Source organism: Callospermophilus lateralis, unplaced genomic scaffold (assembly GCF_048772815.1).
Source record: "Callospermophilus lateralis isolate mCalLat2 unplaced genomic scaffold, mCalLat2.hap1 Scaffold_44, whole genome shotgun sequence".
Lineage (NCBI taxonomy): Eukaryota > Metazoa > Chordata > Mammalia > Rodentia > Sciuridae > Callospermophilus > Callospermophilus lateralis.
In genome coordinates, this window is record NW_027514389.1 from 3,699,974 (window position 1) to 3,725,780 (window position 25,807).

The window sequence follows — 25,807 nt, forward strand, 5'->3', positions numbered from 1 at the left end:
TGATCTTTTATAGTGTTCATGGAAAGTCTACAATTCTGTCCATGTTTAGCATATTTGTGGAAATTCATTAGGTTCATGCCTACAGGTGTACTGATTCAATAACAAACAAATATCACAAACTTCAAAACTTCAATTACTCAAATCCATTTGCTTTTTGTAAATGGATTTCAATCTTTTCCTTATTATATGTGTTACAAATATGGTTAATTCCGAGTTTATATCACCAACAAAACCCTCTTAGAGACTGATAACATTTCATTATAATTTGAATAGTTATTGGTCACAGAGCACATGAACTATTTACATATAGGAATGCCTACCAAATATTTTTTCATATTAATTCCTCCCTATTGGTTGGGTCTCAGATTTGACTTAACTTTCTCTGGGGGGGAAAAAAAGTCCCCCCACTCCTACTTCTCATCAGCAGAGCATCAAGCCTAGACAGGTGGTTCCTTTATGTTCTTCCATAGATCAATATTTCTTGTTAGAGCCATTATCACTCTACTATAATTTCTTGTTACTTCTATTAAACTCTATTACATAAAAGTAAAGACCACATCTACATTCATAGTTTTATACTATGCCCTATCACCTACTATATGCCAAGCATGGAACTTTGTATTTAATATGTATTAACTCAATCAATTTTCCTCATAAGAGGATGAATTTTTCATTATTCTTCACATTTTATAAAGGAAAAAACAGAGACGAAGAAGTTAAATAGCATAGCCCAAGTTACACAATTTGTAAGTGACAAAACAGAACTAAACTCTGGATTCTAAATTAATGTATCAAGTACTGTATTATACTATTTCTCAAATCTAGAAGGATAAGTTCAATAGCTTATCAATTATAATATCATCCCTTGAATATGGAAACATAAAAATAGTAACTGTTAGGCTAATGGCTTTAATAGGATTATATCAAGTGAACCATGTTTCTCAGTGACCCAGATTCAGTTGAAAACTAGATTTTTTTGCCTCCAAACAAAATTCACTTTTCTAGTTCAGTGTATTATATAAATGCCTTTGCATTTCACACAGTGATCACATTGTTTTGCCGATTAATTTCAATATATATGGCTATACTTTTCTATTTTTTTGCAGGAATATTAAAATCAATGCTATCAAATTCTTACTAATCTAAATACATGATCTTTTAGTGTTTACCAACTAAGACTATGTTCAAGACACTACAAGACACACTATAATCTTTTTGGAGGAAATAAAACAGTTATAAAAGATAAATGCCATTGCATGGTGACAAACATTAAGTATCAAACGAGTGGGAGATGAGAAAGAAAGTGGTAGGGAAGATCCAAGTTGCAAGAGAACACTAAGGACTGTATAGGAAGATCAAGGCAGAAAATGTAAGGAGATGTATTGGCTATTAAAGACAATAGTTAGGAAACTACAGGAATCTTCTTCTATTCATTTGCATTTAGAAATATGTACATCATATACAGGAATGCCAAAGTGAAAAGCAACATGATTAAAGCCCAAATCAAAGCCTACTCTGCTGGTCTATTTACAAACTATTTACAAAGGACCATAATGATACCATATTGAATTTGTCTTCATTTTCTTTTTTTTTGGGGGGGTGGGAGGTAAGGGTAGCAGGGATTGAACTCAGGGGCATTCAACCACTGAGCCACATCTCTAGCCCTGTTTTGTATTTTGTTTAGAGCAGGGTCTCACTAAGTTGCTTAGCGTCCCGCTTTTGCTGAAGCTGGCTTTGAACTTGTGATCCTCCTGCCTAAACCTCCTGAGCAACTGGGATTATAGGCATATACCACTGCACCTGCCTGTCTTCAATTTCTTTTACTGATCTAAAACTATTTGTGATACTTGTTATTCTATATGAACTATCCAGTATTGTCTAGCACAGTGGTTCTCAAACTTTAATGGGCATAGGAGTTATCTGAGGACCTAATTGAGTGCATACTGTGATTCAGCAGATTTGCAGTGGCATCTCAGATTTTGTTTTTCAACAGGATTCCAGAAATATTCATGCTATGGTGCACTTTTGAGTTTTGAGTAGGCAGGATTGAACAGAATCATGGATTATGAAAACTGTTTCTGACCATAGTATCCAAGTTGGCTAAATCCATTAATGTCCCATAACTGTGCAGTATTAATAGTTTCACTCTTTGAAATTTCAGAACCTTGGCTAACCCTGAGTTCACCTGAATTTTTAACAGTTTGTCAACAAAGAGTCACTAAAAACAAAAGAAGCTCATCAGGTTTTCCCAATATGCTTTTTCTCACCACGTTAACCACAAATTTAGTGTGAATATAATGTGTCTGCAACTAATAAGTCAGGAAACTTATCCATAAATGCCTGGGAGCTTTGGTGGGGAAGAGAAAAAGAGGCAGAAAAATATCCAATCAGAATGGTTTTTAAATGGCTGATGAACAGAGAAGTGGGAGAGGGTACATCTTCCTTAGAAGAGAGAAAACAAGGTGATAACATTAACTAGACAAACTGCTGCAGAAGATCAAATTCAGAAAAGGAATTTCAACATCACTACACCCCAAAATGAAACAAGAGGGACTCCAAATGATCACATCCACATCCAACCACCATAATGGTCATAGCAACAGCCGTAAAATTGTTCTCAGATGAGTACACACATATACGACTCTTCTCTGCACTCAGCTCTAAATCTGTCCCCAGCTTGGCTCTGCAGGGCAGCAATGAGGTATTTCGGGTTTCATTAAAAGGGCAAATCACAGGTCATTGTACATTAAGAAGGCAATGGAATGATAAGAGTCTCTCTGGACTCCTCACAATAAAGGGTACACAACAGCAGCAGAAATGGATGCCTCTGTGGAGTAGGTGCAGTACAAAACCTGGTCTATGCTGTTTATATGGTCAATAAGAAGCACCCTGGATTCAATGATATATTTCTAAAGGTTGATAGCTCAGCTCCTGACTATGAATGAGTCACAGCATGGGGAAAAGAATGGATACCTGATGCACAAATTTGAATGCATTCTTATAAATGGATTTGTATCTTGTATTTACATGGCCTATCTACTTACAGCTCTGCCTCTGGCTCTGGTCTCCAATTAGCAATTTTCTTCCACTTCATCTCTTCTTCTTCATCTTCTTCCACCTCCACACCCACCATCACCAATTTGACCATAACCAAGCAATAGTACTTACCAACTGATTGCATTATTCTAAGTATAAGCTTTTCATACCATAATAATCCTCAAAAGGCTTTAAATTTCTCTTGTTGGAAAGGAGGCAATGGAAACTTTGAAAGACAAAGTAACTTGTCTCCAGACATATGCATGGTAAAACTTAAAAAAGGCAAAATCAGAATTGGAGCTCAGGTTTATCTGTCTCCAAAGTTTGGAGGATTTTGAACTCTCTAGTATTTCTATGTTTGCTATATACCCAGAAATTCTGCTGCCTCAATTTTCCAGAAAGCCACATTTGCTGCAATGGTGAACTGAATCATTGACTCCTCGAATCATGTTTTCCTTCCTCCTCAGAGAAGAGGATGTGAATGGGGAGACCATCAAACAAGACACTCAGTGAACTATCCTAACCTCTTCAACATACTACTTCCACCCACTCCTCCCAGGTGATGTTAAGATATATGTTAATTCATTCAGAGTTAATATCTGATTATCTCATTTTGCAAATAAATAATATTGACTTGGGAATACTAGTCATCTAGCTCTAAAATTAATATACTGAGGCAATGCAGTACTTGTAACTGGAAGAGTTAAACTGGAACTTAATATATAGTTATAATATATAACTATAGAACTCCACTTAATAGATGCAATGGCCATCAGTCCGATCAGCCTGAGAGAGGACACAGGGATCATCCTCAATCAGTGAATTTCTCTTTATGACACTAAGTATGTTGCTTAGATGGAATAAAACTCACATTTGACTCAGAAATCCTCAATGTGACAACAGCAACAATGACAATAGAACTATTTTGCTTAAAGTATTCCCTGCATAGCAGACATGGTACTGAGTGATGCAGAGGGCACCTGCGAATACAGGTCACCATAAGCATCACAGATCATTGTGGGAACAAAGAAAAGATTCAGCACAGCAGCTAAGGCAAAGAATTTGCAAAGTAATTAACATATCAAATATCAATTTGGTTCACAATAACATATCAAAATGGCTTTTGAAAATATTTAAAAGTTGAAAAAGGAGCATTCAAATCTAAATAGGTCTTGTTACCAAAACTACTTTGCATAAATGATTGCTTGCAAAATGCCTAAGTCATGGATTTTATGTTCAACAGAAACAGGATGCTATAGTAGGGATTGTGGAGGTGCCATCCACTCTGCACTTGATTTTATTTTACCATTTGCAAAGTCAGAGTGCCACTTTGTGGAGTATTGTGAAATTTAGGGCTGCTTCCATTCACCAGCCAGTTTCAAAAAGTATGTAATTATGTGCAGGCACATATAAAATGAGAGCACCTCAAGATGTGTGCATTGTACATGCAAACAAATAACCTAATACCCCAAATTATTTGTTCATATTACCTGATATGTGTACCTAGTTGTATTAACTTTTGAAAACCCCTCATATCTCTGAAATTATATTGACACTGTATTTTATGCTTGTACAATATTAATAAGACAAAGTGTTAGGGTAAAACACAAAATTCAATTATCATAAAGTAATAAAATAACCAAAATTTCACATTTACATTATCTTAAACAGCAAATAAAACAGTTCAGTCCTTGAACATTATAGTAAAACCAAGGTAATTAAAAAGTAGAAAAAAGTGATTATGAGTTACATGTGTATGTTGTAGCTGACAATGTGCAGCTGAAATTTCCATGACCCTTGCAAAACACACATGAACTCTAATAGATTTTATATCATTGAATTAAAATCTTGCCAAATCCTTGGCATCAATCCTACAAATCCTATGTGAGTGTAAAATAAAGTAAAGGCTTCCACATCAGAAGAAGCTTCATTAGAATACAGGAAAAGGGAAAGGAGCCCTCCTCTTGAGCAGTTGTGTAGGTTCAATGTTAAGAATCACTTGGGAGAAACTATGCAAGGATGACAGCATTCCCTCTGGTGCGATGGCATGTTCCTTAGCAACATGTAAGAGCACCTCTCCTCTAAGGAACTCTGCCAAACCACACATATTCATAGCATAATTTAGACACTGGGTTCCAAATAAAGCTAAGGATATTTACATCCCTAATAATAGTAAACCATTTGACATTTTCCAATTTATTACACATTTTTTTGTAGAATCAGAATAATTTCTTAAGGTAGTTTCAGGCATGCACAGTGTATGTCCAAATGAACCAAGGCATAGTTTTCACAAGATCTGATAACCAGAGAGCAGGTATTTGGATTTCTTTAGAGCATGCATCTATCTAGAGGACTCAGAGAGAACATAAGAAACGAATAAATGCTGGTGTCAGAATGTTATTATTCATTGTCATTTTCTGAATGGCGGATCATCAGGACAAGAAACTGAGGGACTCTCAAAAGAAAATCTTTACAAAAGATGGTATCTTCATTTCACCATTTGTTCTGAGAAATATGTTCCCACGTTCCACTTCAATAGAATGGTGACGTGCCATGGTATTCTATTGTAACATTTCTACTTTAGCCTTCCCTGCAAGTGATAATATATGACAGTGTGCACTGATATTTTAATTCATTTGGTGAAATGGTAAAATGAGCACATTTTTAGAATTGCCTTATTATGAAAATGATATTAGATGTATCTTTTGAAGTGTAGTTTGTGATTCTCTACTGATTTCCATTAGATGTCATACCACTTGCAAATAAGCTAGTTTATTTTTTTTGCAAATCATACAAATGAGAAACTTTTGTTGTTGTTTTCAACAGCTTGTTTTTCTTAAATAAGAAGTGAATTTTTTAAAAAATTAGGAATAAACCCTTACTATCCATTACAAATTCTAGATAGCCCTGAATTGATTTATACAACTCATCACCCAAGACTTGTTAAAGAACATAGAAAGTATATTTCTAAAGTAGAAAGTAGAAAGCATTCAGGGAGCACATTACAGATTATTTGATTAAGTATTCAAATAAAATATGTTAATTTACTAAACTTAAATGTTCCATTTTCAAGTAAGCAAGGAGGAAAAACAATTAAAATATTCAAGTTAGTACTTTTTGAATTCTATTGTTATAATACTGTAACCTATTAAAATTCTTTTTCAACTTTCACCTTTTTTGGTCACACCTAAGATATATAAGCAAACTATTTTGTGGCAAAGATCAACTTACCAGCAGATGGAAACTTGTATTTTCAATTTATTTTTATTTTTTAAATTGACACATGAGATTTTATATTTTTGTACGTTATGCTACAACTACCAATCTTCATATCAAAAAGCTTAAATCAAACATCTTAACAAAAAAGTAGGAAGCGAGCGGAAAGGGAAAAATAATACAAGGGGGAGATATAACTGCAGTAGAGGGGGTAGAGAGAGAAGAGGGGAGGGGAGGGGAGGGGAGGGGGGATAATAAAGGATAGGAAAGGCAGCAGAATACAACAGACACTATTATGGCAATATATAAATCAATGGAAGTGTAACTGATGTGATTCTGCAATTTGTATACGGGGTAAAAATGGGAGTTCATAACCCACTTGAATCAAAGTGTGAAATATGATATATCAAGAACTATGTAATGTTTTGAACAACAAACAATAAAAAAATAAAGGGAAAAAAAAACAAAACAAAACTCTATAGTACTATCTGATTGCTTCGACTATTTACCCATTTTTTAAAGCATTCTATTAAGGGGTTGTTTAGTGAAGAGAATAAATGTTACATATAATATGAATGAAAAAAAAAAGTACTGTTCAAATGCAGGTAATTATTTATTATTTTTTATGTAATATTTATGATAGTTTTGTTTGTTCCTATAATTTAAAATGACAAAATATAGGGGCTGGGGTTGTGGCTCAGAGGTAGAGCGCTTGCCAAACATGCGTGAGCCACTGGGTTCGATCCTCAGCACTACATAAAAATAAAATAAAGATATTGTTTCCATGTACAACTAAAAAATAAATGTTTAAATAATAAATAAATAAAATGACAAAATAAAAACATAAGATTAATTACGAAACAATGATATTGGTTCTGTAGATATAAAGTTAAATCTACATTCAACAGCAATGCCATGTTACATGTTTAAAAAAACCTCAGCTGTATTATATCACATAACATGATTTAAAGTTATTATTGGCAGTTTATAGACATTTAATGTTACATTTGATATACTATAAATACCTGGATATAAGATCACACACTTTATTTCAAATTTTCAATTATTTAGAATTAAAATTAATGGTTAATTTACCAGAAAAACTCTTTTTCTTTTGTTATAGATATGTATCTAGAGAATTTTCACATTTTCTTTGTGATGAAAGACCACATATCATATGATGTCTGTCTCCACCTTGTGGTTATTATAAATATTGCCTCATTCTGATTTTGCTCTACTCCTGGACATGAAATGGAATGGCCATGGAAAATGTCATTGCTGGTCTATCTTTGGATTTTTTACTATAACCTATAGTATCAGTTTGTTTAAATGGACACCTAGAAGTCCAATCAGCATATTCACATCTTTATTTGTAAGACTGTTAGTTTCTCCTAGAAATTCAAGATGCTAGTACTTCTTGTTATATGTTACAGAAACTTTCTAGTAAGGTCATGGAATGAGGAAAAATAATTTTTCAATGAGAAAATATCTTCTCCTTTCTCCACCAGAAAAAACTGTAATTCTTCTGTAATATTTCTCAGAATCTTAAACCAAAAGCTTTATTCTGTGTCTTAAAGGCAAGCCCCAAACGTCTATGCTATTTTATTTTTTTCCATTTGATTCAAGAGCTGGTGATATTACAGAGATCAGGAGACAATGCTCTGCTCTGAAGTATTTACAGTCTGCCTAGTTCTGCTTTAGTTGGAGGATATTAAACACTGTACATATGGTGTGATGCTACATCGTGAACAACTAGAGAAATGAAAAGTTTGCTGCAATTGTGTACAATAAAATCAAAATGCATTCTGCTGTCATATATACCTACTTATAATAAATAAATAAATAAATAAATAAATAAAATATTTTTAAAAAGAGATATCTGGTACATAGATCCTGTTAATTTTCATTCGAATAAGAGAAAATTCTCTAATTATTCACCTATCTGAAGGAATTTATAATTTTCTAAACAGTGCAAAAGATTTGCTATTTGGTTGAATTATTCAAAGCAAATTTGCCATGTGTTCTTCTAATTAAACATATCATTTACTTTTTAATTTTACGTGCTGTTCCACATAGGACCCAAAACCAAAAAAAAGGTTTAAACTTCCATGGTCTAAAAACACTGTTCTGAAATCCAACAGAACATCCTGGTCACTCCAGAACTCACATTACCACAGTACAGGTTCCTAATTTCCTTGTGATTCAGATGGAACTTTCCTCTATCAAATCACTATCACTCCCTCTTCCACAGTGGCAGCATCAATCCAACCCTTCTTTAGACGCACACTTTGCAGATCACAGGGAACTGGGTGGCATACAGATGATTTATAAGTAATCTTTATTTATGTCTGAATAAGAGAAGGCTTATTATTATTATTATTATTATTATTATTATTATTATTATTAATCTATATCCACTCAGAGAGATAGCCTTTAACATAGACTTCCACTGCCATTTTTTTCATAAAGATTTTATGAGTTGATAATTCAAGAAACAGTAAACATGAATAAGTTGGGGAAAACTAAAGTAACTTTATTCTGCTAGTTTCAAAAGTACAGCCCTATCGTAATTATATCTCAATATATAAGATGTTCAAACTTTAGCTGCCCACTAATAGCACTTATATAAACTGAAACCAAAAATTTGAATAAAATGTAGCTTTATAACTTCAGGAAGAATTTTCATAGAACTTGAAAGACATAAGAAAATGCTTTTTTTTAAGACAATAAGATAACAAATAACCCAATCAACAAATGGGCCAAGGACCTGAACAGACACTTCTCAGAGGAGGACATACAATCAATCAACAAGTACATGAAAAAATGCTCACCATCTCTATCAGTCAGAGAAATGCAAATCAAAACCACCCTAAGATATCATCTCACTCCAGTAAGATTGGCAGCCATTATGAAGTCAAACAACAACAAGTGCTGGCGAGGATGTGGGGAAAAGGGTACTCTTGTACATTGCTGGTGGGACTGCAAATTGGTGCGGCCAATTTGGAAAGCAGTATGGAGATTCCTGGGAAAGCCTGGAATGGAACCACCATTTGACCCAGCTATTGCCCTTCTCGGACTATTCCCTGAAGACCTTAAAAGAGCGTACTGCAGGGATACTGCCACATTGATGTTCATAGCAGCACAATTCACAATAGCTAGACTGTGGAACCAACCCAGATGCCCTTCAATAGATGAATGGATAAAAAAAAAATCTGGCATTTATACACCATGGAGTATTACTGTGCACTAAAAAATGACAAAATCATGGAATTTGCAGGGAAATGGATGGCACTAGAGCAGATTATGCTTAGTGAAGCTAGCCAATCCCTAAAAAACAAGAAAATGCTTTTTATGCATCTGGGAGGAGATATTCTTCTGAAACAGATTTTATTCTCAGGTATCTAATTAACCGCTTTAAAATGAACAAGTTCATTCCATAATATGCTCTTCAGATAAGAAAAGCCTTGAAGAAAACTGAAATTCAGGAGGGCTATTTCCAGTTAGGAAATACAAGATAACTCCACTGATTATAATTCCAATCCAATGGCTATATCACTCCTCAAATGTTAAATTTAGTGGGTAAACTCATGAGATGTGTAGACTTGGTCCGTGATGGCAAACCTGATGAACACTTACCTTTTTCATTTCCATTTGCATAATTTGGAGGCTTGTTTTTGTCAATGCTGTTAAAGCTCTGACTTCTTCTATTTAAATTGGAGGCTCCCTGGACTTTGCTGCTGCTGCCTGCAGCTGGCACCCTAGAGGGTCCTGGAAGCCTGAAATAGCAGAAGAAAAATTACATCACAACCAGCATTTCAAAAAATAAGGGGCATGAGATTCTGAGCAGGGAAGAGTTAATGGAAAAAATACAGTACAGGATTTTCTAAAATCAAGTTTGCAGAAAATGGTGGTTTAAGTGACAAATAGCTAAAACAGAGTCAGAAATTATCAGACAAATCTTGTTTCACTTTTCAATAAGCATGCCCCCAAAGACCAGTAATAATGTAGAACAGTTAAAATAAGGTGACCTTTCACTAAAATAGTCAAACTTACTCCACTCTTAATGAATAAAAATTTGCCTTCCAAGTACTTTAATAATTATAGGAAAAGCAAGGGAAATGGTAACACTTCACTTTTAGACTCTCAGCATATTAATTAGCTATTTGCAGCTGTTTAACTTATTCTTTTAATACATGTGATATTTGTTTATCTCAGGTAGCTGTATTCCAAGTCTTGTAAATTAATAACAAGAGGAAAGTAACTGTACATATGCCAAACAGGAATTGTGTTTTGACTATCTCAACTAGTTAGCTATGCTATTCTAAGTATGGTGCCAAACTAAGGTCATGGGTTCAATTATACTTGACTGGGCTGCCTCACAAAAAAGGCTTTCATTCAGTTGTCAAAAAATACACAACTAGGCTTTAGCTGGTGATCTTACAAGTGTGGCCACCTGATCATACAGGAGATGTAACCAAAAAAGATTCAGGTCTAGGAAGGAAATCAATATTAGGAGGAAAATGACAGCTTAGAATATAGCTTTATGACAGCAGGCTGAGCTACTCTTTATATGTGAAAAAACAAGATGTGAAAAAATACACATGATCAATCTTATAATCAGAGGCAGTTTAACAAGAGGTTGTGACCTACCTATTGTATTTGGACTATAATTAAATATAAGTTGAGATAATTTATTTCACTGTTTTTCCCTTTTAGAACTCCAACTCTTGATTATTTCATAAACTATGCCTAATTTTTATTGTATATTACTATCATATATTTCACATTTATATTAAACCCAATCCATATAAATTAAAAACTAGAAATTAAGAACTAGTGTTGACACTAAGGTCTATTTAGAAAACGTTATTGAAGGTTCCCGACATCTCTGCTTGTAGGTGCTGCCACCTTGTGAACATGACTATGTACTACTCTGAAAATTCCTATTGAAAAAGGAAAAAGAACAAACTACCCAGAATCTATCAATACAATACAAAATTTTAACAGTTTTCTTTTATAAAATCTTAAACGTAACAGAGTATTTTATCTGTTATATGTCAAAATTTCACAATCAGGTTGTTACAATACTTAAATTTTAATTCATCTTTATAATACTACTTATTTTATTTCTCTAGATTATTTAAGAAATAAAATCCTTACAAAGAATAAATACTTTCATAGTACTTTCAGTAATTTAAAATGAAATGAACATCAGGAAAATGCAAATAGTAGCTTCAAAAAGTGTTCATTTCTTGGAACAGTTAACAGTTTCAAAATTTAAAGTGTTTTACAGTTTAGATACAAATGGTTAATGAATATTCCCTTTAGCAATTTTGCTAATAAGAAGTTATGTCATATACAGATTAGAATCTTTTCCAAATGATTCCAGCATTTAACTTTTGCTCAAATAGATCTACAAGGGTTTGCAAGTGTAGCACACTAACTGCAGACATGAGGAGTATCAGTGACTTCACTCTGCAGATGGGACTAAACTAATTAATTTGGCCAAACGTCCCAATCATAATAAATTTGTGAACAAGTCTTATAGATATAACCATAGTCTTAGAAAGCCCACTCCAAACTTACATGTGTAAACAGATTTAGTCACAAAATTTGCCCTTCTTGCAATGAAACTTGACCCATTTGTAGAAAGCAATTAAAATGCCTTTTAATCTTTACTGTGACCCATGAAGCCAAGTGCTTTTCAGTCCTCAGAAGAACAAATTAAAACAAATTAAAAAGTACATTTGCTCTTCTCATTACCCTAATTTGACAGGCAGCCAGAGCCTCCGGATTATTCATCAAAGTAATAAAAAGGGAAATGAGATGAAGAAAAAAAGAGGGGGGAGAGAGAGAGTGAGTATGTGAAAGAGAAATGTTCTATTAAAACAAAGTACTTAAAATACATCTTACATGTCCAAGTGTTATAGGGGATAATAAAAATGCCCATTGTACATGGCAGGTCACTGGTTTCTTACACATCATAATTTATATCATTCATTGTAAGTTTTAATTAAATACTTCTTAGGATTTGTTTCTCTAGAATCATTTAACTACTGTGGAAAAAGATATAGAAAACCAAGGCAAAGGAGAAAGCACCTACCTCAGGTCAAGGCATCAGAAGTCCTTGAGGTCAAGTATCATATACTAGGATTCGGTAATGAAGCAGGGGCTAATATACCACCCTGGCCACTTCCCCGGGACTGAGGAGGTGCACAAACTCTTAGACTACTCAGAGGTACAAAATACTTTCACTATGGCTTGACTCTGCAGCTTCATACTACCATCACGCCTTCAGCAATGTAATATTTTCTTTTAAAACAAATTTTTCCAACACATTCTTATGTATCATTATTTTCCAAACAGTACATATTATATTGCCATTTATTATTATGTGTCTCTAAAATACACACATCATAAAGAAGCAGAAATTTAAACTATTATGGATAGAGGAACAATCTAGGCTGACCTGATGCTAACTTACCCACCCAAATCTGCCAGTGTTTCTCAGTTCCACTTCAAAATGTGCAATAATTAATATACACCCATCTCAACAAGCAACTGCAATCTGGTATAATTTCCAGATTACTGTCACTGGCCAACAAAGAAATTATTTTCTTGACTTACTTAAGCCTAGAACCTAGACTTCATTGCAGTTTATAGTGTATAACAAAAATGAAATAAAAGAAGCCAAAACCATTTAATCATCTAACAACACACGCTTGCTCCTGAGACTATATGGTAATCCATTCAGAATAATTCAGTGCTTTAAACTTTGCATTTGGAGCTGTGTTAATGTTTAAAAAAATATGGTGATAGGACAAAATATCACTGGGTTTACTTGAATATCACTAACAAGCAATAAATTAGAGATATTAACTGACCTAGTAGGCTTTTTTTGACTGGTTGCAATTCCACTGTGATTAGACTGAGTTGCATATCTGGCTGTCAGACTGTATGAGGAGAAACAGAGAAATTGAATTAAAGAGATTCTTTGAACATGGAAAGAAAGCACAAACTTATAAGAAAACTATGAGTTCATGAAATGCAACTGGAACACATATGAATATGTATAAAGAATAACTTAATAAGAAAACTATGGTAATGCAACATAACCACCATGACCTTGGACTATGAATGCACTATGAAATAATGCAGCACAACCCTGGTAATAAGATGTGGCATTATTAACTTTAAAATTATGATTGTGTGATAGTATTAATATTCTAATAATATTATTGCATCTTATGAAATCCAAGCAGGTTTGTGTGTAATAAGTTATTGTTTCTACTAGACAAAAATTTTTAAAGGAAATGTACAGTAAAAGATTTTTCTCTAAAGAAGGGTCTACCCAAAAGTTGAAATGTAAATGTATTTAAATTCTTGAAAAACAAGCTTAACAAATACTGGTAACAATTTTGGGCACTCTTGAGTTGCCTTTCTTAATGATTTTTTAAATCAAAATCTTCATTCAAAGACATTAAGTAAGCCAAGTTTGGAAGAATAACACTTCATAAAACAAATGCAAATTTGTATATTAAGTTAAACTGTCTCTTAGTTATTAAGAGTTGATGAATTAGTATTCAAAGAAACAGGACCAACACTGGGGTGACATCATCCATGTGACCCTTGTCACCAACATCAGGGTGACAAGGGTCACATGGAGCCTTACTGCAATTGATCCAGTTACTTTGTTGCCCAGCAGCAAGGAGCACTTTAGTGAAGAAAAAGATGGCTTAGGATCAGGATCTGTTTCCTAAATTAATTATTAGTCCTCTGAGCAAGTCTCGGGTAACACAGACGTCCTTCCTCATAGAGGAAGTCTTCAGGTACATTGAACACTTTTACATTTGTCATGTTATGCACATGGTTATTTGTATATAATACATTCTTTATTTTAACCACACTGAACATCTAGTTATAACTGGCCAAACTATCTCAGTAATAGTAATACCAGAATAAGTAAAAAGTAAAGAATAAACTGTCTCACCATTCATGTCTTCATACATGTTCTTAGAGTAATGATGTCCATCCCATTTCACTGCCTTTCCTACCCCCATGCCTCCTCCCTTCCCCTCCCTCTCCCTTTACCCTATCTAGAGATCATCTATTCCTCCCATGCTTCCCCCCACCCTTGCCATTCCCCATTATGAATCAGCATCTTTATATCAAAGAAAACATTAAGCATTTGGTTGGGGGGATTGGCTTATTAGCATTATATTCTCCAACTCCATCCATTTACCTGCAAATGCTATGATTTTTTTCTCTTTTAATGCCATGTAATATTTCATTGTGTATATACACCACATTTTCTTTATCCATTCATCTACTGAAGAGCATATAGGTTGGTTTCACAGTTTAGCTATTGAGAATTGTTGAAAAAATGTGCTATATATGTGTAATATGAATTGAAATGCATTCTGCTGTCATATATAACAAATTAGAATAAATTATAAAAAAAGAAAAAAAAAGAAACTATACCAATGCAATGAGATATTCATTTAAAATTTAAAGTTTTTTTTAAAGGGACCCAAAGAGAGAAAAAATTGTTTGTGAATTTCTCAGTTAACTTGTCAGTCCAAGAATAAGAGAACCACCTAAAGTTTAGTGACTACTTCTTGTCTTATACTTTCCAATTTGAACACAAATGTAAGAATAAAGATAATAATCAAGCACGTATATCCTTTCAGGGAAATGAGACTACCTCATTGATTTTGCTCCATGTTTTTAAGGAAATACTATAATATAATTCCTAGTATAATTCCAGAGAGTTTAAGTAATTTAGTCAAAATCATCTTGGTTTTATTGCCCATATGTGTTTTCTGATTTCTTATGAAAGAATACAGTATTTGCTGCCTGTTTTTTGTTCTAAACAAGTTCTCTTACTTTAATTTCTTGACATTTAGCTTCTTTCCTGCTTCTCTTGCATTTCTGAAGAATACCAGAGTTTCTCCAAATTTATGTTTGAATTTGACCACGTAACTCTTCTATTTTTGGAATCTCTCCTTTTCATAGACAGCCAAGCTCACTTGACTGTCTATCACCATTCTTGTGTCCTTTTTTCCTTCAACAAATCTTAGTTTCCCAACTCTTTTCCTCCCAAAGGGTATTCCTTCTTTCCTCAAACACTTTTATGCATTCTTTCACTTAGTAATTTATTTCCTACAAAGATCTGAACTAAAATGTTACCCTTTAGCATTAACCTCATCTACACACTTCCAGCCACAAATATCAACTATATAAAAGACGTGTTCATGATCTTTAAACTCACACCAAAAATCACTACTTGCTTTCTTTTATCTTCTGTTCCTTCCATTAATAACTTTATTTCTATTCATGGAAGCAAAATTTCTTCAGTGATATGGACTTGAAATCTCAAGAACCGATTTTTTCCTTTTCCTTTTCAATTGTTACAGATGAGTAATCAATATCTAGTCATGCTGTTTGGACCTCTACAAATCCTTTTGCATCTTTGTTCTCTTTCAATTTCCAGGTTGATCACACTAACTCAAGCTTTCAACACTTTCCACAATGCCTCTTAAATAGGTGTTGGAAGGTTTCACTCTTACCAAATTCATTATCTAGAATGGGACAATAAGAACCAGAAAGGACCACAAAATGTATCTAGTCTTGTCTCCTGATGTTATAGGTGAAGGAAGAAAAGTGCAAAGAGATAAACCATAAATTTCCTAAAACATACGGAAGAATGGTGGTAATGAAAAGTAGATTCTAGCATTCAAAGATTTCTACAGTGCTTCTTGACATTTGCACCCTATGTTCCACCTTTGTCACCTCATGTATTTTGTAGTCAAGAGTAGTTCTTAATTATCACCCAAACATTAATTGTGCTTCTCTTATTTGGGCTGCCTTACTCTCACTGTCATTCCCATGGGAATACTTCCTAATTGTGTCCATCATAACTAAATTCTTCTAAAGGACCACTGTAAATGACTCCAAGTACACCTAACATGCCATCATCTCCTAGACACACATGAAATCTCTGCATGTTTTTACCTTTTCATTAATAAAAACATAATTTTAGTTATTTAAAATTGTAAACATAACAAGGTTTCTTCAAGGTAATCTCTTTGTTTGAATTATTGCAAAGGATAAAATAGTTTATCAGAAAAGTCCCTTTAACATTAACCTCATCTACATACTTCCAGCCACAAATATCAACAACATAAAAATCATGTTCATGATCTTTAAACTCACACTTGAAACATGTTCAAGTTGATGAAAAGAGAACTGAAGGTTTCGTGATCTTTTTTAGGAAATAAAATTCCTGGTATTTTTTTGATTTAATAAGATGTGCCAAGACTATCATAGACATTGAGAGCTTGCCTGCTTTCTCTTATTAAAAGAGAAAAACAGTACATTTTGGAAAAAAAATGTGACCTACATCACCAAACCAATTGCATAATTTTAATAATAGGGAGTATATTGTTAACACAATTTTTATTTGGACAATAGAGATGCATTTTGAAAGACATATATTCCAGGAATACAGTTAAAAAAAAAAAAAGACAATGACTGTGGAACTCTCAACATGACACATGACACAATTCATTTAACAAACAAATTGCACAAAAAAATATTTGGAGGGAAAACCTATACAGTCTTAAAATAACTTAAAAGTAATTGTCGTGTACGGATCCTTATTTAGATCCTGACTGAATCTAACATTAAATTGTTGTTAAATATTTAACTGTTAAACCTATATGAAAAGTTGATAATAAATGAAGCAAGGTAGGTAAGTCGGTAAAAGGTTGAATCTAATTGGGGGGGGAGGGGTCCATGAGGAATTTAAATGGAATTTAGTTTGTTAAAAAATAAAAAGTAATATAAGAAGTATTTGTAGTATTACTAACTTGAAGAAATTAATTACTCTATCAAGTATAACTGCCACAGTACTTAGCGTATTGAAAAGAATTTATATTTATCATAGTAGGTCTACTGATAGGGTAACATTGCCATTCCATGAGTCTATTTATTATGTTTAAATTTTAATACATAGTATATATTATTTTATTTACTATTTCATCAACTAATAATCTATTGAAAATCAATTCTATTTTTTTTATTTTTTTAAAATTCTAACTATTAAAAGAAATGTTGTACCAATCTGAATTTCTAATAGCTGTCTGGTCAAAATTGCCTGACCTGTAACTACATCAGTCTCTACCACTCACAGATGTTTATAGAACAAGAAGCATAGTGTTCTTGTAAGAACTTTTTAATTTCTTTTATATTTAGCTGGCTTTTTAGCATCTATCAAGAGCCCAGTAGGTAAAATACAAGGTTGGAATGTCTCACATTTCTTTAATACTTCATAATGTTAAAGGCACTGCTTTTGTGTGAATATGAAATGTAGATGTACATTTTAATTACAAACGTGGTGCTTGCTATTTTAATTATAGTTTTGCTGCCAACTTGCTTTCATGCCTTGCTACCTCTCTCTGTTTCTTTGTTCTCATCTGAAAATAAGATAGGAATGCAATTTAGGAGGCTTAGCTGTGCATTGGTAATCAGTTATTTAAAAATTAAGTTATTACCTTAGCCTTAAAATCACAAGTAATCACCAGAAATCACAAATCCTCTGTCTCCATATTCCTCTTTATTTCTTTTGCATTTTTTTCTTTTCAGCTGCTTACATATTCAATCTTCCCCCATCTTGCCCATAACTCTTTTTGATTAACTCAAAATCTTTGTTTCTCAATAGCTCCTATTTTTTCTTACAAAAAGAAACGAGGCAGGTGCACAGGCACAGCTAACTTGCAGTGTATTAATAACAGACACAGGGGACATGTAAACACAGCTCCAAGGCAAAGTGGGGTAAGTGAATGGTCAGAAGACCAAGGAATTGGGAGTTTTCAGATACCCAAAGTGAAGATTGCAGTTTTCTTTCCTGAAATGTTGTCAAATGAAACACCTAGCTAATAGATGAGGACAAGGAAAACAAAAGTCAGAAGCAAAAACACAGAAGAAGTAAATGTTTTGAGACTCACTGGGAGTTCTCCTAAGGAAGGACCTGAGATTACCTTTCTGGTAAAGTGGGACATCAAAGGGATGTTGTTCATTTTCCTGAATGTGGAAGGGAAGAAGACACAACTATATAAAATCTATGTTTTTAAATAAGAATGGGACTTATCTGCTGTTCAAAACACAGCAGGATCCAAATTTCAGAACTTCCTATTCCAGCTTCAGTGTAAATCCTCATGTGGAATTACAATATCCACTTAGTATAAGGAAAGAAAGCTTCTTAAAGTAAACACATCTTACACTGTGGATGACCCGTTCTTACTAATCACTACAGCCTTACTGCTCAAAGTGTTGTCTGTAGACCAATAATACTGGCATCACCTGAGACTTGTTAGGAGTACAGAATTTCAGGTTCCCTCCTGAGCCAGAATATATATTTTATTTTTTATTGGTTATTTTTAGTTATACATGACAATAGAGTCCATTTTGATAAAATTATGTACACAACATGGGATTCACTGTGGTGTATTCATATATGTACACAGGAAAGTTGTGTCAGGTTGAGAATCTGCATTTTTAAAAGGATCCCCATATAATTTCTATGTATATTAAAACTAGAAATTCTGTGTTCTGCAGAACTCCTAGAAATGTCTCCCCAGAGGGGAAAAAGATGTATTTTCCAGAGTTAAATAGCATAATGTAAGCACCTCAAGCCCTGTTTCAGTGCTCATCTTATATCACACTGTTGCTCTAGCTGTCAGCAGGTCCCTTCTAGAAATCATCTCCCTTAGTTGTCCTGACAAAACAGGTATATCCAACTACTCCTATTTTTCAAATACACGTTCAATTACTGTCCCATCTCCCAAGATTTAATGTTATGGTCATGAATATTTTAAAAACCATAACACTGGACACCAATCTATTCCTCCATTCCTTTTACAGCAAATGTATATTTCAAACTTTAGAGCTTCCTTTCTAAATACTTCCTTGATATCTCCCAGTCTATCTTGACTGTATGGTAATTGATCGGGATAAAGGTCTACTAAACAGGCTGTGGTATTTTCCTGTGCAGGAATCATGTTTTGTTCGCTTGTACACTCTCAGTCCATATTATGGGGTTAGTCTGTGTTCAATAAATAAGTAATTGATTGCTATTTCCAAGGGGAATTATTAAATATGACATGTTATATCTTTACCTTCTAAGCAAGGGAAATTTATCCAATATTGGAATTATCATAAGTATGTTAAAAGAAGAAAGGGAAAGATAATAAATAGTCCTTTTTGTATCCTTATTAAGTGAAAGGCATTTATGTCCATTTTTGAATTTATTTTTCACAATGGTCCCATACAGCTGATACTCTGTATGCTCAGCAACTGACAAGCATGAAAACTGATGTTTTAAAATGCAGATTTATATAAACATGTAACACATCTTATAAAACTTCAATGTTGAAATTTGAATTTAAGTTGGTTAAATTCCAAAATTTTATGCTGTTCTGTTATACCATATTATCTTCTTAGAAATTGACTCTCACTTAAATTGTCATGATTCTTTGCCTATTCATTGTCCTGTAGATTTACAAAGATGCTCAAGGCATTATAATAATTCTTTTATCCTACCTACAAAATATCACCTTTATAAGTTTGAAATAAATAAACTCACTTTCAGTTGATACTATTTGGCATTCAGAGAGACAACATTAAAAAAAAAGAAAAACTTCATTTGGGGCTGGGGTGGTGGCTCGACAGTAGAGTGCTTGCCTAGCACATGCAAGGTGCTGGGTTCGAGCCTCAGCACCACATTAAAATAAATAAATAAATAAAGATTAAAGAATTTTTTAAAAACTTCATTCAATACATCATTTCATATTGTTTCCTTCATATAAAGTGTCCAGAATGGGAACATCAATAGAGAATGAAAATAGATTAGCAGTTTCTTATGGTGAGTGATATAAGGCAGAAGAATGGAGAGTGATTTCTAATGGGCACCTGGTTTCTTTGTGAGATAATTAAAATACTCTAAAATTAGAGAGTGGTGATGGTTGAACAATTGCATGACTTGGTCCCAAACCAATCAATTGTATGTTTTAAATGGTAGGTCTTATTTTTGTGAATTGTATCTCAATAGAGATTAAAATTAAAATTAAATATATATTTAATAATCCCCACATGCATTATATCTGATATATATGTAATTTTGTGTGTATATTATATATATAATATACACACACAAGTACATATATATAATATACACATACACAAACATATATATATATATATATATATATATATATATGTATATATATATATATCAGATATAATGCATGTGGGGATTATTAAATTCATCAAAATACCTAAACCTCACATATCATAACTTCCTCTCCTTTAATTATTATGAAGATTCATCAAAATTCTCAGTTGAAGGAAGTGATAGTTAATTACTCTGGTCATTTAAAATATTTTGTCTTTTCTTATTCACAACTACTACTTTTACACCTGCTGTTTCTTCCTAATATCCTAGAGAGCGCCATATCAACTTGCTAAGGAATATGGCCTTCATCTGAGTGCAGTGGAGAATTATCAAAAGGTTTTAACTGTAGAATAAATGGTACCTTCTCAGATGAGATACATCCTTCTCTGAGACTTATAAAGGAGGGATAAAGGAAGGAAGGAGGTTGGGAAACTTGGCTAGACTGGAAATGGGGAGACCAAATAGAAAATCACTGTTATAATTCAGGCCAGATTTGATGGGAGCTCAATTAAGGCAGAAGCACAGGAAATAGAAACAAATGATTCTGTTGAAATAGTGGACACAGGAACTGGAAAAGAGGGGAAAAAATCTACAATGACTCCTGGGCCTCTGGCTTGAGTTGAATTGTACAGTGACATGGGAAAATAATGTAAGAAAAGGAGGTTGAACATCTATGTGTGGTGTAGGAACAGAACAGAGGAAAAATCAAAACTCCAATTCTAAGTTATGTCAACATTCAAGGAGGGGAGAAAGTCTTGGGAGGATGGATATTCATGAATGAGCAAATCTACCTACGCAGCAGACTCTACAATCTTACTCTAATAGTTCTTTTATAAAGTACATAAATACTCAGAATAAACATTATGACAAACTAATGAATAAATAAGAAAGCAACTTCACATTCCTAAGATTTTGAAAGTGAAAGACACAGATGTTGAGAATTTTGACCTAGTTCATGCTTCACATTAATCTAATATTCATTTATGCAATCAATTAATAAATTATTTAAAAAGAAGTTATTGACTACTGACCATATATTAGCACTGTGTTTAAATGATTTAATTTGGGAAAAAATAGGTTTAAGCAGAGATGACTGTTTCACTATGAGAAATATAACGTTTAAAATCATGTATATGAACATATATATTCTTCATAAAACTGTAATGGGTTACTCAATGCAAACTGAATTTACTTCAAGTTTGGAAGGGAAAACACACAACATTATGCAGATATGCAGAAAGTGATGCATTGTATATTTTCTGTGAATTGATAAACTGAAATACCAATAGTAAGATGTAGTATATTGGCTAGTAGCACAAAATGTGGAGCCAACTGCCCTCGTTAAAATATCAGCTCACTGATCTCTGTGCCTATTTCCTCATCTGGTAAACAAGGGTGATAGCTTCACCTACAGAAATGTTTTGTGAGGAGTCAACTGTACAGCAGAACAATGTCTGGTACAAATAAACAATGAAAACAAAAATACACTGGAATTCAGATGCACATTATAGAGTCCCTGGAGGCCCTATAAATATCTGTATAAATCCTATAAATGTAATATCATATTTATCAATCTCTAAAGTAGCCTCATCTACCTGTATTTAGTAGTCTTTCCCACCATAAAAATGATGGTTCTTAACTACCACTTTCAATGTCACCATATCCTTACACAAAAGCCCACAAGCTTGGCCCTGAGAAGTATAGGAGCTGAGCTTTTTAACTATGGCTCCTGGTGTCCAAGTTTAAAATTAATTTGGGCACATGATTTCTTGAAGGGAGAAACAATGAAGCACTATTCTACCCCCAATTTTCCTTGATATTATCCAATCTTCTTGAATTCTGAAGTCAGCAATAGAAACTTTTCTAGGACAGAGTTCTAGAAAGAATCATCAGAAACTGGTCCAATAGGATGTTTAAGAACCATTACTTCCAGAACAACACACTGGGTGCCATTTCTATAACCAGTAACTATCAACATTGCACATTAAAAAATATCTTAAAATGAGGATTTTTTTATGACGTGGTTGGTCATTAGATTAAGATATGCATTTCAAATAAAGTTTTGTAAAATTTATATTCCAAAGTTTACAGATAATTTTAAAGACAAGGATAAAATGACTCAGAATATGAGGCATTCCTTTTAAAAAAACACATTATTTGCCTTTAATAAGGTAGAAAAACAAAATCTATTCTGCAAAATAGTGCTCCTTGTCTGCTCACTTGACTCACGGGTGTTTGGATTCCCAGAGTTCTGGACTGAGTTCTCCTCTTCCCCTTAGCTTTATACTCTTCTACTCCTTTTGTATCAAGCTTAACTGGTTAAAAGTGGTTAAAAAATGTTCTCAGGTCTATATCTCTGATCCTGACCACTTTCCTGAACTCCAGAGTCACATGCTAGACACCATCATCTAGAAGTGCCATTAACAACTCAAACCTCTGGAGGCTGAAGCTGAAATTTATTTCTCCCCAACTCTTCCTGCTTTCTCTTCCACCTCATGTTTCCATTATTGTATTATCATTTTTCCTTATTGAAATACATCACTAATTATTCAACAACAACAACAAAAAAAATAAGAAATGGGATTCACCCTGTCACTAGGGCAGTCTTTCTAAGTTGTTAAAGCCTCATTTTTCCTCTGTTAAAAATGCTCAGAGCAATTTTCCTTTATATTCAGGAAACAAATCCCAGCTCCTAGGTATAGAATTCAGACTCCCTAAGTTGACCTCTGTTTACTTCTCTAGTCTTTACTCTTGCCCTACCCCATGATAATTTAAACATAGTCATAAGAAAAAATAATTTGATACTCCTTCCATTGGAAGGTGAGAACTTTGACCTTTCCCAACCCCCCTGTTTGAATTTAGGTGGAATTCAAATAGATTCCTCATAGAAAAAGTATACCATACTGAGACTGTTCAGCTGGACTGGACATGTGCAGTCTCTGTTCCAGGTAAGCTACTGAGCAGTGCAGAACTCATCTTGGAGGTGAATTCTCCAAGCAGATATATTCTGCCTCCAAGAACTTTGTGACACTCCAACCAGTCCTTCCTTCCCCAGTGGATGTCCTGGTTATAATGGAGCAGAGACGAGCCATCGCCTCTGGACCTTTTCTCCCAATTTTATTTCTCTATTTTGAAGTGTTAAAGAGACAGGGGTTAGACAAATGCGGTGGCACATATGTGAATTCCCCAGCCATTCAGGAGGTTGAGGCAGGAGGACTGCAAGGTAAGCTTGGGCAGCTCAGTGAAACCCTTAGCAATTTAGTGAGATTCTCAGAAACTTGTTGATAGCCAGTCTCAAAATACAAAATAAAAGAGGGCTAGGAATATAGCTCAGTGGTAGCAATCCTGGGTTCAATCCCTATAAAATTTTAGAATTTCCCTTAAATTTACTAGAAATGCCTTTAGAAAAAAAAATGAAAGAAAACTTCCTAAGATACATTATAATTAAATATAATTTTGAAAGTCTTGTGCTAAGAATTTTTAGACCGGAGAATGAACTTGGAAAATAGGAAAGCACATTTACTAAATATTTAAGAATGAGATAGACTGAAATATATTTCTTTATACCGGAGATCCTATGATTGATTGAGATGAAAATAAATTGTATATTCAGAATTAAGATTTAAATATTTCCTTAAGCCAGAATCCTCCTTTACTATGGAGATTTTCCTTTCTGTAGGAGCTTTGCAAACTGCCACAGAATGATAGCTGGTAAGATATGAATTCAAGAAAGAGTATCATTCACTTTTGCAAATACATCTTTTGTATCCTCAAAATCATGTTTCTTCAAAAAATATTTAAGATATTTTGCAACTATATGCACGTCAGAACATGTGACAAAATTCTTTATCCCTATACTTGAATTTTGCTGAGAATTCACTGAAGATATTTATTCACTTACCCATAAATGAATGGGTCAGAAACAGCTTTCTTCCACATGTGTTTCTTTTTAGTAGCTGGGTGGCTGAAATATCATCCCAATTGCATCTAAGACAGGTTACTGTGATAACTTATCCCATTAGTGAAATATGGCATGAAAATATATTATAACCTCTGTCTTATCTTAAATTTCTACAGACAGTTAATAAGGCCACCTGCATAGTCTGCTCTTGAGAGATCTCAAATCAGTAACTAAAGAGGGAGATGCATGTGTAAGATATTTCACCATCAAAGTCTCCTACTCTTTTAGGAATGTTGGACTCCAAGATAAAGAACTCAGGAAACCAGACTCATATTTCTTTCACAATGTCATCGTAAATTAGATTTTCCACAATGCTTTTACTTAAACACAGCTCAGAACACTATACTGTTCCATAGATCATTTTCCATTTCTAATTTTCAGTATGGAATGAAATTACATCTAAATATGTTGAGAGTTCCATTACAAAAGTTCATTTTAATACAACCACCTTAAAAAAACAAACAAAAAAAAACTGGACCCTGAAGAATGGACAAAGCCATTTTGTTAACTCCCAAATTTAAACTAACTTGGGAAAAGACCACCCAGATTAGTGAAAAACTGGATTATTTAATATTTCCAAAGACTTGAAACATGTTGTAGTCAGCATAAAATACGTTAACTATTTTAAGTACATATGCTTATGAAAATGACTTTTAATTATAACCTTTATAAAATGATTAGATAAACTCACATATATAAAGTATGTGAAGACTTACAAGAAAGTTTATTTTATTGAGTCTGTAATTTATGGCAAAGTAAATATAATAATCACAACAATCAGTTACAAATTATTTAGGGGAGACTGTAGCCTCAAAACATTTCTCATGGTAAGCTTTGGTCAAGTCTGCCTCCCAGCCTTGAGAACCAGCAGGGAGATAATACTGGTTTTAAAACTCTACCTTATGAGGCTAAGAGGTCAATCAGAAAGTGGGAGACAGTGAGCAGAAGGAAGGAAGAAAATACAAAGAAGCTAGTGTTGAAAGTGAGCTTTGCAATGAAGACAGGACCTTAACCAATGGTTAAAGTCTCAAAATCAAAATGACTTCAGTTGCTGAAATGTGCAGGCACCAAGATCCAATTCTACTGTACTTACTTGTCCCTGATTACAACTTGGATTTCCTTGTATATCCAGTTACAGGAAAGAATAGTATAGTTTTTAAGACAGTTATATTTTCCATTGTAAGAAATTAATAGATCAATATGCAATAATCTATTAATAAAATTATTTCATTTGATATAAAATTACAAGTACAATAAGTCTACTGCTAGTACTTTATTTAAGAAGAGAGTGCCTTTAAAACACTAAAAATCAAGTGTTTATAATTAGAACCAAATTAACGTTAGGGAAAAAACACCCATGA

General features: G+C 33.5%; 1 protein-coding gene across 1 annotated transcript in view; it reads right to left on the reverse strand.

The window, feature by feature from the left end:
• LOC143389179 (neuron navigator 3-like) overlaps positions 1–25,807 on the reverse strand; it is a 133,382-nt gene that overhangs the window by 61,219 nt on the left and 46,356 nt on the right. The window contains 2 exon segments of the mRNA XM_076842411.1: positions 9,889–10,028; positions 13,137–13,205. Coding sequence (XP_076698526.1) covers positions 9,889–10,028; positions 13,137–13,205 — 209 coding nt within the window.